The sequence below is a fragment of the Danio aesculapii genome, chromosome 10, assembly GCF_903798145.1.
Source record: "Danio aesculapii chromosome 10, fDanAes4.1, whole genome shotgun sequence".
NCBI lineage: Eukaryota > Metazoa > Chordata > Actinopteri > Cypriniformes > Danionidae > Danio > Danio aesculapii.
The window spans coordinates 25,940,451-25,954,892 of NC_079444.1; the positions used below are offsets into that span (position 1 = coordinate 25,940,451).

Consider the following 14,442-nt stretch of genomic DNA (forward strand, 5'->3'; position numbering starts at 1 on the left):
AACTTAAGAAATGCAGACAGTTGTAATTGTGTCCAGACGCGCTTATTACATTAACAGCATCACTAAAGAAAACAGTAGAATCCTTTGAGATCTTCACCTGCTAACGTGGGAATCCAACTCTCCGTCCAATAGCGGGAGACAGTGGGCGTGTCCTCCTGCTGCCATCCACGCACAAGTTAAAGCTGAGCTCTCTCTGAGTCTGTGGGAATGACGCGCGAGCATCCTGGCGCGCGTGTGGGATTTCTCAACTTTCTGTCTCTTTTCCACTCGTGGACATAAAGCGGAACCCCCATCGAGCCCCCGTTTGGATATTTCAATTACATAAGTTGCTCCTGCGGCTGTTTACGTTCGCCTTCAGCATGGAACTTCACAGATTTCTTCTTCTCCTGCTATCACTGACAGGGAGTTCCGCGCGCGCACTTGAAACGCACGGACTGTCGTACGCGTCCAAGCCTGAACTCTCCGAGGACGCGATACTGGTGGCAAACAACGGCATACATGTGCCTTTCGGGAGATCTGTTTACATCGATCCCATCAACGACTTGGTTATTGAACTTCAGCCGGGAGACAGGTGCACTGTAACAGTTTTGGATAATGATCCGCTGTCTCAGAGACCGGGACATGTGTCTCCTAAAAAGTTCCCGTGCGAATTCGGTCCTAACGATGTGAGATACTCTCATTTCGGTTCTAGGAACCCTGCAGGGGACAGAGTGAAGCTGCAACTCAGGTACGACACTCAGACTGAAACTATCATCATCCCCTTTATGCTGGAAGTGGAGGTTGTTTTCACACAATTGGAGGTTGTTACTAAGAATATGCCTCTGGTTGTTGATAAACTGCATGGAACTAGTAATCCTATCAATAAAAAGATTTTAGATTTCACTTATGAAAAAGACTCTGAACAATGTGAGGTAACGTCACTGGCTGCCAGCAGTGTTCTTCCTAAATACGGTAAAGTTGTTGATGAGAGAAAGCTGGAGAAAATGATGAGCTGTGAGTTGTTTCTCAAATCAAATATCCGATATGAGCACACGTCTAGCCACAAGTCCCCTAATAAGGATTACATCCCCATGGCTGTGGAGCTACGGAACAAAGAAAATAATTTACTGAAACAGGAGTTTTTCCATGTGATGATCCGAATTAAAGAGGGTGAAGAAAACACTCCCCCTAGACCGAGTTTCGTGGCTATGATGATGATGGAAGTTGATCAGTTTGTAATGACGGCTTTAACTCCTGATATGTTGGCTGCTGAAGACACTGAATCCAATTCTGATGATCTCATTTTCAACATCACCTCTCCTCTGTCCATTGAAGAGGGATATATCGTGAGTACAGATGACAGGAATTTACCTATTACCTCCTTTTATCAAAGGGATCTGAAAGATCTGAAAATAGCATACAAACCCCCCTCTTTGGACTCAGACACTGAGCGTATCTTTCAAATAGAGTTTGAGGTCATCGACACGGATGGTGGCATTTCAGATCCTTTTGCTTTCATGATCGTTGTGAAGCCCATGAATACAGTAGCGCCGATAGTCACTAAGAATTCTGGCCAGCTTTTATACGAAGGCCAGTCTAGGTCTTTGTTTACTCAAAGCAATTTAGAAATTAGCGACGAAGACAACCTGGACGGTGTGAGAATAATAGTGGTTGATGGGCTGCGTCATGGTGTCCTAACTGTTCTGGGCTCCAACAGGAAGTATTTCACTCCAGCTGACTTGGAGGTTGGCATTGTGGTTTACCAGCATGATGGCAGTGACACATACAGTGATAATATAATATTCAGGATGACAGATGGGAAGAATGAAGTGGAGTTTTTGTTCCCCATCACAATAGTACCCACAGATGATGAACCACCCATCATAAATGCAAACACTGGACTGATATTATTCAAAAATCAGATGGTGCCCATCTCGCAGCTCATGCTCAGTGCAGCAGATATTGACTCTGAAGATTCCATTATTAAATTTACAATCGAGCCTCCCTTTTCTGCTATTGGCGAGGTCGTGTTGAGGCAATCTGAAGCACCAGAGGATCCGTCATCCTGGAAATTTAATGCAGACGACGGTGTGTATGAGAAAGTAGTGACAGAGTGGCTCCAGAAAGATATTACAGATGAAAAGCTCTTCTATAGGCATACGGGTCCACATATCACAGAGACTGTTACAGATCAGTTTGTGTTTAAAGTAAAAGATGATGCCGATCCTCCCAACCAGTCCAGTGAGAATCTTTTTATTATTAAAATTTTGCCTATTGATGATATTCCACCCGTGCTGTTCCCAGGCACTTCTTTACAGATGACAGTACATGAGTACCAGCTGACTCATTTAAGCAAGAATGTTCTTCGTTACACCGACTTAGACTCAGAGGACCGGGACCTGAAATACACAATAACTCAAGCACCAACTGATATGGATGAAAACAATCCTGTCAAATTTGGCTCTGTTGTTTTAACTGACAGCCCCGATACTGATGTAATCGAATTTACCCAAGCGCAAATTAACCATCATAAGATTTCCTACAGCCCGCCAGACCTTGAACTTGGCATCATACCTCATGTGGTGCAGTTCCATTTCACAGTAGAGGACACTGCTGGAAATAGTGCTGATGGAGTTTTTACAATCTTTCTGCAGCCTGTAAACAACAAACCCCCGCAGATAACAAACACTGGCTTCACAGTCCTTGAGAGAGGGGTGCATGTTATTACGAGCGCCGAACTTGACGCCAATGACCTTGACACTGACATCAAGCTAATTTCATTCACACTAAGTCAAACTCCACTGCACGGTCATCTTCAATATACGTTTACTGACTTGAAAAAAGGGAGTCATTTCAACTTGATGGATATCTCTGATGGGCAGGTGTCATATGTCCACAATGGGGATGAAACAACAAGTGACTCTTTTAAACTGGATGTTAGTGACGGTGTTCATGTTGTAACGATAACTGTGAAGGTAGCCGTAAAGCTAATTGATGATGAAACACCAACACTTAGCCTCACAAAGGGCACTTTTGGCTCTCGATTGGATGTGCTGGAAAATGGTGCTACAGAAATTACCCCCAATGTCATTCAGGGGAAGGATGAGGACACTGATGACCTGCAGTTGACATTCATTGTGGAAGAAGCGCCTAAGTTTGGAGAAATTCTGGTGAATGGAGTTTCCTCGAGCAGATTCACCCAAGCTGACATCATCAGTGGTCTTGTTGTGTATGCACACACCACTGGTGAGATTGGTCTTACTTCAATTGAAGATTTTTTCAGTCTGACCCTCTCTGACATGTCTGATGAGTGGAATGTAGGGGGCAACCGAGTACACGGAGTCCGTGTTCATGTCACCATTCTCCCTGTAGATAACCAGACTCCAGTAGTCACAGTTGGCCCTACTTTTAATGTCTTTGAAGCAGATAAAAACATTATCGGGAGCCATCAGATTAAAGTCCAGGATGCCGACACGCCAAATGAGGACATCCTGTGCACCATTATTATTCAGCCTACATCAGGATATGTGGAGAACATCTCTCCAGCACCAGGTTCTGAAAAATCAAGAGCAGGAACGGCAGTGAGTGCTTTTACCATCAGAGATGTGAATGAAGGTCATATTTACTATGTCCAAAGCATACACAAAGGAGTTGAGCCAGTGGAGGACAGGTTCACGTTCAGATGTTCCGATGGTGTGAATTTCTCAGAGAGACAGTTCTTTCCCATTGTCATCATCCCCACAAATGATGAAAAACCAGAAATCTTCATGCGAGAGGTTGTTGTAATGGAGGGCATGAATGTTATTATTGATACGCCACTCTTAAATGGAGTCGATGCTGATGTTCCTGCACAAGAGTTAATGTTTATTATCACCAAACTTCCAAATCACGGGTTTATTCTCAATCAGCTCGCCAGTGGCTCTGTCCCAGTCACAAACTTCACTCTGGAACAAATCAAAGAAGCCTCAAGCATAATTTATGAGCATGATGATTCTGAAACCACCGAAGACAAGTTTGATGTTCTTCTTACAGATGGGAAACATTCAGCTGAAGGCACAATCATGGTGATGATTATTCCAGTGGATGATGAAACTCCAAGACTCGCCATTAATGATGGGCTTGAAATTGAGATTGGAGAAACAAAAGAGATCAATTCTAAAGTGCTGAAGGCTACTGATTTAGACTCAGAAGACGAGTCCCTTACTTTCATTATTCGCTACGGCCCAGCTCAGGGCTTCCTGTATAGAAAATCAGCAGGATCTGTGGAAAAGAGATCTGCTGGATCTGCAGAAAACATAACAGTTGGCATGAACTTTACACAAAATGAGGTGAACAGGGGTCTCATTTTGTACACTCACAATGGACAGGAAGGCATGCGTGATCTTGTAAAGTTTGATGTAACTGACGGCATCAATCCACTAATTGACAGATACTTCTATATCACTGTGGGCAGCATTGACATGGTGTTTCCTGATGTCATCAGTAAAGGGGTGTCTCTTAAAGAAGGTGGCAAAGTGACACTCACTACAAACCTCCTCAGCACTAGTGATCTCAACAGTCCTGATGAGAATTTAGTCTTTACTATCACAAGAGCCCCAGTGAGAGGGCATTTGGAAAGCACGGATACACCAGGCATGCCCATAGTGTCCTTTACCCAACTACAGCTGGCCGGGAGCAAAATCTACTACATCCATACTGCCGATGATGAAGTCAAGATGGATAGCTTTGAGTTTGAGGTGACTGATGGTTACAACCCTGTGTTTCGCACATTCCGCGTTTCAATTGTTGATGTTGACAATAAAAAGCCAGTATTGACCGTTCATGACCTTCTAGTGACCGAGGGACAGAACAAACTCATTACACCCTTTGAGTTGACTGTTGAGGACCAAGACACTGCTGAACACCTCCTGAAGTTTAAAGTATCCCAATTGCCCATTCATGGCAAACTACTTTTCAACAACAGCCGGCCAGTGACTTCGTTTACAAAGCAAGACCTAAATGAAAATATGGTCAGTTACAAGCATGATGGTACAGAGTCAAAGATAGACAGCTTTTCGTTTACAGTCACTGATGGAACCCATTCAGACTTTTTTGTATTCCCTGATACAATTTTTGAGACCCAAAGGCCTCAGACCATGAAGATCAACATTGTGTCTGTGGACAATGGTGTGCCTCAGATTGAGGTTAACAAAGGTGCACCAACTTTAAAAGTCTTGTTCGCTGGACACTTGGGTTATCAGATCACAAGCAATGTCCTGAAGGCGGTGGACAGAGACAGCAGCGCAGAGGCTTTAATTTTTCACATTACCACACAGCCAGAGCATGGCTATCTGATTAGCCTGGACAGAGGGACTGAGAATGACTCTATCAACACCTTCACACAAGGTAAAGTATTATCAGCACAGAAATGTTCTTATCGCCAATAATTGGGTTTGTGAAATCACTTTTTACACTTGAGCTGTGTAATGTACTGTAATGCTCTTTAGAACCATCATTTGAAGACACAAATGTAAGAATTATCTCCAAATGATTTGTACGCCTCATGTTTAGGACAGGTTCTCTGCTCTGATTAATGCTTAAAATAATGTAAGTTCCAACTTGAAACAGGCCCTTTGCCCTTTGCCAGGAGCTAAAGCTGTAAGATGTGTCTGTTTTTTAGCTCTCGGCTTAAATTCTTGATGAGGCAACTAGAGCGTTCACACATCTCCTTTCAATTATTAAGTTCTCATACAGTGCTTTTGCCTTGTATCATCCTTGTAGTGGCTTTTTGAGGAAGAAGTAACTTAGCGTTTAAGATGATCTTTGTAATTTCTGGGGCGCTCACCATATAACAATTGAAGTTTGTGTTTTTTTTAAACATGTTGACTGGGCTTTAAAGTACAATTCTGCCTATTGGAAAAATGCCACATGGGCCCATTATTATTATTTTTTTTTATTTATTTATTTGACATGGTCATCACAATTACACCGAACAACCAAATGCATTTGTTTAAGTGTTTAGCAAACTTGCTAATTCTCAACACCTGTCCACAGGAGGCTTGACAAAATTCACAAAATGGAACTATAATAAAAAACATTATCAGAGCAACGTTTCTCAACTGGGTTTGAATACAGTTTTCAGTGACTTATGCAAAACTTTAATTTTGAAAGAAATACGTGTGTTAAAGCCGTTTTACTTCTGTTAGATGCGGTTCAAGTGCGAAAGAAAAATATTTTCCTAATTTAGCGTCTGCCATCAGACACAAAAATATACCGTCAGTGTTCCCGACCTTTCAGCTGTTATAATGTACTCCACGGCTCTTCAATGCACACACACACACACACAAAAAAAAAAAGAAAGAGAAAGGCCCAATCCCAATTCTATTTTTGTACACCACAACAACATCTGCACTTGTCATCATGTCATCGCGATCTCTTGCTTTATATGAGATCGATGATTGTGACTGCTGTAGTTATTCCAGTTGTGTTATTTTTTGTATTTATCTTCAGGAAATCACCGAAGGCGTATATCATTACAATATCATGTGGCAATAAGCTTGTAACTGTGCAGTGTATTTACACCATGGCCATATTCATCCATGTAAACACACAAAAACAACATTAACATTGTACCAGACACTGTAAAAAGGTCATTCTCAGCCGCTAGACTTTTCTGACTGGGGATTCGAGTGTCATCGAGTGTCAGAATGTTGTAGGACTGCTATACAGAAGTTATTATTATGGATTATAGATAGCAAAATTTAGCGGTTTTTATTTTAGCATTTTTTTTTAAAGCATGACGGTAAAAAAACAACGCCATTATGAATGAATTAAAACATATGCTTGTCTGTTGTAAGAATTTGTAATAATGACAAAAATACTAAATTGTGTATCTCTTTACTTCAGTGTGCAGCCATGGTGTCGCTGTAGATTTTCTTACCCCTTGGTTTCAAGTGTGGTCCTGAAAAATCTCTATTCCTCTTAGCCCTACGCCTTAAAGCTAAAGAGAATTTGACACCCCTACCCCTTCACGTGAATGCACAAAAAGAGGGGTATGGGTAAGGGAAAGGGCTAAGGGATAGAATTGGGATTTAGCCAAAATGTTCACTTTAGCAATAACGAGGCCTCATTTAAACGGCACAAGTTGCCGTCTGACAACAAGTGCAAAATACCGCGCAGCAGTTGTTTGTTTTCCATCCCATTAGATCACATTTTTAAATAATCAGTCCAAGAGGTGGAGCTGATCCACAGCAGTATTAGTTCAAAGACATTTAAAACAAGTAAAGTAGATTAAAACTATTATTTCAAAGCTGTCTGAATGTGACTCTTCAAACGCATCAGCTGCTGCCTGGAAGTTCAAAGCATCCTTCTTGCACATACACGCAAAGCATAATGAGTAATTTTGCGTTCTAAGAAAAAGATCTATACCCAGGGTTTAACTGGCTGTTTAAATACGCAGCACTAAATTTTTGTTTTGACATTTATTAAATACAGTAGTTATCAATCTAGTTTAAACTTTTCATTTAGAGAAATTGAAATAACCGGCAAAGGTGTTTCAATAAGTTTACATATATACACTGTAAAACCTAACAGTCAACTTTATCAAATGAAATGTGTAGTTAACTCAAAGTTTACTGAAAGTTAATTCTACTCATTTGAAAAGAGTTTTGAACTCAGAAGGTAAGGAGTTAATTAAATACCTCATTACTTCAGCTTAAATGGAGCAAGTTGACAGTACTCATATAGATTAGTTTTTACTCAAATGGTTTGTTGCAATTGGTTTCCTCAAACTGTTTGAGCTGCCTTAACTTATTGGGTTTTAGTGTACTCAGTTGGTTTGAGTTCTCTTGATTTATTGGGTTTTACTGTGCTCAAATTGCTTCGTTTACTCAAATGGATTAAGTTCACAGTACTCATTAGGATTATTTTTTGAACTTAAATGGTTTGTTGCAATCGGTTTCCTCAAATGGTTTGAGTTACCTTCACCTTTTGGGTTTTACAATATATACATCCCTATAGAAACTATCAGTCTGAAGAACGGTGCATTAATCAGCACAGGTTCAGCATACATATCACCTTCAAACACAATTCTCTATAGTGAGAAGATGTGAAATCCATGCCAGGCTAACTTAGTCAGACTCTGAAATGTGTCTTTGACGTTAGGGTAGAAGTTAAAAAAACAAGACGGAGAGACCTGGCAAACCTGACTTGACCTCATCAGTACGAGCAGTGAAGCAGAAGGGACAATCACTTCTCTTTATTTACTTTGCTCTTTCCCCATATTCCGCCACCGCTTGCTCTTTGGCATTCGCTAAATATTTCAAGATGAGAGTGTGTGCCGGTGATGAAAGAAGACATTTTATTTTCGATATGAAAAGCGGTTTAATCCATGCATAAAGAATCACAGGTTTACATTTTTATGAGGCTTCTTCCTCTGATATCAATAATTTAAAGAAGTGGGTCAGAGCAAGGCGAACAGAGAGTCAGGTTGCTTGTGGCACACTGTAACGTAACCACAGTGTATTAGCGCAGATGTGGTTAAAGGGGACTAATTGGGGAGACGGTGCAGACCAGATGTAAGAAAGAGCCTGGAATCCTGTGTTTAAAATTCTTGGTCTTACCTATCATTATGTAACAGCTTGTTTTGTTGATTGTTTTGCGACTCGCTCGTTGCTTCCTTTATAAAAATTCTCACTTGGTTTATTTAAAGTTTAAAAGCCTTTTATCCGTCTATGTTTATGCAAAACCAAGCCTGCTTTTTGAATTAAAATGGAGGTATTTATAAGTTGAGCGGCTTATAGGACAATTTGATCTTTGAGGGTTTCACTCTAGGGTCTTTCATGACAAAGCAAGGATTTGTATGGATTGTTTTGATGTGTCTTCCTCTGAGTGAATAATAAATTGCATTGGGTTTAATGTTACAGTTTTGTGTTTGTGTGTCTTCAGCTGACATAAATGATCTTAAGATCTGCTATATCCTGAAGGACGAGAACAATGCCACCAGTGACGTCTTTAGTTTTACCGTGGAGGATAATGGTAAGTCTTTTTCCTTTCAAATTGGCATCACTTTTTCAGGATTTTGAAAATGGTTTATGCATATTTGATCATTCATTAGCACTTCAATCCAATAATTAATAAATAATATAATGTGCTCTGATTTGAGGTGTCATTTCATGTGGAGTGATTAACTTTGAGAATTAACTGTGAATCTTTAGACCAATTAAGGTATTTCTTTGGCTGGCGAGTTGCCTGTGTGTGCGGCATATTACATGCTGTACTACATTCGACTGCAAAAACACTTCAAAGAAAACTTAAAAGTGGCTTAGTTTGAGTTAGAATGACCCTAAGAACATATTTCAACAGGGTAGGATTAAATCTGGTGAAGCATACATAATCATGTATAAATGAGGTTGAACGTGACATACCAGTCACTGTTGCTAGAAGAGCTTGCAGCTAAAGAGCTTGTGCGATTAGTGATGATTTGTGTTTTAACTAGAAAGCCAAATGTGTGTGATGTGCATGCGCAATACAGAAGTGACTGTGGTGTGCTCACGCTTGTGGTTCCATTATCTGTTATGTTAAGAAAAAAGTATATTTGCGCCTGAATCATTTTATAATGTGAAAAACTGTTATCAAACAGGTTTCTAATGTAATATTCATTCGTTCATTCATTCATTTTCCTTCGCCTTAGTCCCTTTATTCATCAGGGGTTGCCACAGCATAATGAACCGCCAACTTATCCAGCATATGTTTTACACAGCAGATGCCCTTTCAGCTGCAACCCATTATTGGGAAACACCCATACACTGTCACATGCACACTTATACACTACGGCCAATTTTGTTTACCCAATTCACCTATAGCGCATGTGTTTGGACTGTGGAGGAAAGCGGAGCACCTAGAGGGAACCCACGGGAACACGCAAACTCCACACAAAAATGCCAACTGACCCAGTCGGGACTCGAACCAGTGACCTTCTTGCTGTGAAGTGACAGTGCTAACCACTGAGCCACTGTGTCACCCATAATGTAATATTGGGTGGAAAAGAATTGTATTCACATGTACATATTCTTAAATTCAGGATTGATTGAGTATGTAACAGTATGTTATTACAACAAATCACACAAAAATAGTCCAATAACACTTTAGGTACAATTTCTGACTGCTAAAGTTTGGTTTATTACCTGCCTATTATTATAATGTTGACTGATAATTAGTACTTATAAAGTAAATATTCTCATAATCTTATTCTGTATCCATAATCTTACTTTATACCTACACCCATCTACTATATTAATAATTATTAAGCAACAAGTTAGGAGTTCATTGAGTCAAAATCAAAATGAATGGTTTGTTAACATTAAGAACTATACCTTAAAATAGAGTGTGACCATTAAGCTTCATATACAATGCAGTTAACATTATACAGACAACAAAACAAGCAAAAACACACATAAAATCAATACAAACAAGACGATAGTGCAGATTTAAACCTTGTTAAATAGTGCCAGACATTTCTCCATCACACATGAAAATGTAGATTTGCTTGAAATAAATGCATTCCAACAGTAACGGGCAACACTGTTACTATTATGAGGAAGAAGCATGCATGTATGAACATTCTGGGCTGTTTATATTCACATCCTGTGCTCTTTGTGGATTGGTCACCTTTTCAACAGTCTTTTCTTTTCTTTTTTGTTACCCACCATAATTTGGATGGCAGCATGTACACTTATTTAAATGAGACTCACTAACAAAGCAAATGCACCACAGTTTGTTTTAATCACACCAAACCTGTCAAGTGTGAACACAACCTCTGTGTATTGTGTTGTTAGAACCTCAGAAGGGGACATTGTGGATTGAAAGGTCTGCATTCAGGCAATGCAAAGAGCTGCTGGATGTATAAAACTAGAGGCAATGACACATAATTAGAGCCTGTAGCCGTGAGTGTGCACCAGATCCCTTGTCAGGCTTACAATTACTTTGAGTATTAGAGGGTCTCTGGCAGTGGAAAGAGTTGGGGAAAATACAAGCTTTATAGACAAACAGCTGGTTCAACTGCAGTATAAAGTCTCTCTCACGCTCACAATCACCAGTTGTGTTGGGAAACAATCTGTTACGGCATAAAACAAGATAATCATTATAGTTTGCATAGCTTCTTTGAGTCAATAGGCATTAACCATTTGAAGGGATCCTGCAATATGTAGCTGTAATTATTTTAATTAAATTGCATGATATGCTGATTAATTGTTATAGTTAATATAATAGCATAATATATTTTTAAATATGCAGAACTTTCTATTTGAAATCAGAAAACAAATGTATTTGGTTAACAGTGCTGGATTTTAAGACCCATTTTGTCCCTTTCTCCCCCTTTGGGAATGTTTGTCATTTATCCCTCTGTCAGTCATCTCTCAATTCAGGCAGGAAAGACTGAGGAGTCGGACCTCTTTTGTATGCAGCTGTGTTGGTGTCTGACCCTTGAGCCCAGTGGGTCATTACCAGTTTTGTTTCTGTGCATTCCTGGGGATAGTTTCACTCCATTGCTGGCGAAGGCTTTTATTTTATAGAAAAGACCTCAAGCAGTTAGGAACTATCTTTTATCCATCTCATCTGGTTTTACAGATGTACTATGCAAACATAAAAGGGCTCAGCTGAGCCGTTATTATCATGAGGTGCCCCAAGGCTTTCTCTTAGGACCCTCTTTTTTCAATATTTATCCATTAATATACAGCTTTAGCCTGAAATTCAGTGAATACAAACAGTCTGCCACATCATGCCTGAAGAAGCTGTGCTAATTAGACTATCTCAGATTGTGGTTGTCCAGAGAGCCCAGCAACCAAAGCAAACATAATAAACTCCATTTTACAGCCAATTTGCGGTAAACAGCTGCATTTATTTAATGCATTCTGTTAGACTGCAGCTTACATATTTAGTACGAGTAGTATTCCATGGGGGTTTAATTAATTGTTTTGTTTAGCAAAATGTTCTTTCCTTGCTCATCCGGTAATGATGATGAGGCTGTTTTTTTAATGCAAAGAACTATTAGCATGTTTTCCACATGCAGTTTAGGGGAATGTTTAAATAAAAAAAAAAATCTAAAATATGACTTTCTGAAGATATTTTGAATTTACGTTTTGACAAAGTCATCCATTCTTTTAATGTATGGCTCAGGATGAATGCTAGCATTCACTTACCAGCCACTTTAATAGGTACACCTGTCCAACTGCTCGTTAACATAAATTTCTTATCAGCCAATCACAACTCAATGCATTTAGGCATGTAGACATGGTCAAGACGATCTTCTGCACTTCAAACCGAGCATCAGAATGGGGAAGAAAGGTGATTTAAGTGACTTTAAACATGGCATGGTTGTTGGTGCCAGACGGGCTGGTCTGAGTATTTCAGAAACTGCTGATCTACTGGGATTTTCATGATGCCAGAGGTCATAGGAGCATGGCCAGACTGGTTCGAGCTGATAGAAAGACAACAGTAACTCAAATAATCGTTTGTTACAACCGAGGTATTATTTAGACTGGTTTCTTGAACATGACAATGAGTTCACTGTACTCAAATGGCCTCATTCACCAGATCTCAATTCAATAGAGCACCTTTGGGATGTGGTGGAACGGGAGATTCGCATTATGGATGTGCAGCTGACAAATCTGCAGCAACTGTGTGATGCTATCATGTCAATATGGACCAAAATCTCTAAGGAATTTTTTCATTGCCTTGATGAATTTATGCCACAAAGGATTAAGGCAGTTCTGAAGGCAAAAGAGGGTCCAACCCGGTACTAGTAAGGTGTACCTAATAAAGTGGCCTGTGAGTGTATTTGTTGTCATGTGTTTAAATAGTACAATTTCAAAAGTTGCGTGTGTGATCTACTGACAATGCGCAAATTAATAACACAGATGCAGCATCTAATTTGCATAATTAACAAACACAATCTACCAAGAGCAATGTAAATTAAATATGATGTGGGTTGGTAATCAATATGTTCGGATAACTGCTGGCCTAAATAAATGAAAATTAGTGCAGCAATTTATCTTTCTTTTATTAGTATTCTCTGTTTTCTAGGTTGCTTCTTCATTTCATGTGCAAAGTGGTTTAAGACATGCCTTTTGGGTGTTAAATGATGCTGCAAATAGCTGTAAATTGTCTCTTGCAAACCTTAGTTTCTTAATCATTTTGTTTGATTCATTTAAATACTCTCCTCTCATAAATTTTGCATCTACCAGCAAAACTCCATAATTAACTGTCTACATTCCTTTTCATAACTTATTTTTCTATCTGTGTCTTTAGTAAATCCTGACAGTATTTACTAAAGTGTGCTGATGCAAGCTGTTAGTAAATCTGGCCCTCAGTCTGTAAACGGTACATCCAAGTTTGGCCTAGATGATCTCGTATTTGTTTATCTTTGCCTCTTTTGCTCTGTAGTCACCTCTGGAGACATCATTGTAAAGCACCAAAAGCACACTCCTGAAAGCTGTTCCAAAAAATTCAGACAACTTTGTTATTCTGCCTCCTGAAGCCCCATTCACACCATCAGAGGTTCAGTGGATGGAGGTCAGCAAATTGCTGGGCTGTTACTTTTTCAAATAGTCTCTGAAATCACCAGCTCTCTTTCTGAATAACTGATCCATTTGTTTTGATGTACAAATATTGATGTACCTTACCCTTGTGGAAAAGCTACTCAAATAAGACACTGCAGTACAGAATTAAAATACCAAATGGTGGATTTGATGATTCATACAAAATTAAATACACTTTCATTTCATTCTGATCCCAAAATTGCCCTTATGTCCTTATTAAGTGCTCTGTGGTCTCTGCTCAGTCTGTCTAGACTTTGCATACTGTTTTCATCCACTTCTTTAACTGAACTATTACTGCAGTATTTTAGTGAATAGTGAATGAAGTTATAGAACCCTATGGGACCCTATGTTGTGCTGTTTTTCTGCAACATGCTAACTCCATTGCTGTATCCGAAATCATAACATACATTCATTAACTATTTCCTTCATTACTCCACTAACATATTGTAAAGTGAGTTTAAGGGCCTTCTCTGCATCTGAATTGTCCTACTTTCTTGCATGAGGGCACAGAAGAGCTTACATGACAGGTGTAATATCCAAATTACTTTCATACTAAACTCATTCACTGTCCTTCTAGGGGCTACAGTGGAATGAACCACCTTCATACTAAACACAAGACATACTAAATACTATCAAACACAAGAACATGCCTTTATCCATGTAAAAAGCAGTTAGTTACTTTACTTAAGTAACTTAGTAAAAATTAAACAATTTTACATGTTGATTAACATGTAATTTACTTAAAAGGGTGGTCCACGGTGTATTTTTGAGGCTTGGTTGTGTTTATAAGATGCAAAACAATGTGTGCTCATGCTTCATTTGTAGAAAATCAGCAGCACAGCTAACATGACAACGACTGTCATATTCCCTAGTTCCTCTGAAAGGCCCG

General features: G+C 39.4%; 1 protein-coding gene across 1 annotated transcript in view; it reads left to right on the plus strand.

Moving 5' to 3' along the window:
• Positions 1-267: 267 nt before the first annotated feature.
• Positions 268-14,442, plus strand: part of frem2a (FRAS1 related extracellular matrix 2a) — a 128,277-nt gene continuing 114,102 nt past the window's right edge. Inside the window, exons 1-2 of the mRNA XM_056467298.1 lie at positions 268-5,364; positions 8,905-8,994. Of these exons, the coding sequence (XP_056323273.1) occupies positions 360-5,364; positions 8,905-8,994 (5,095 nt within the window). The 5' untranslated portion in view covers positions 268-359. The remainder of the gene's footprint in view (positions 5,365-8,904; positions 8,995-14,442) is intronic.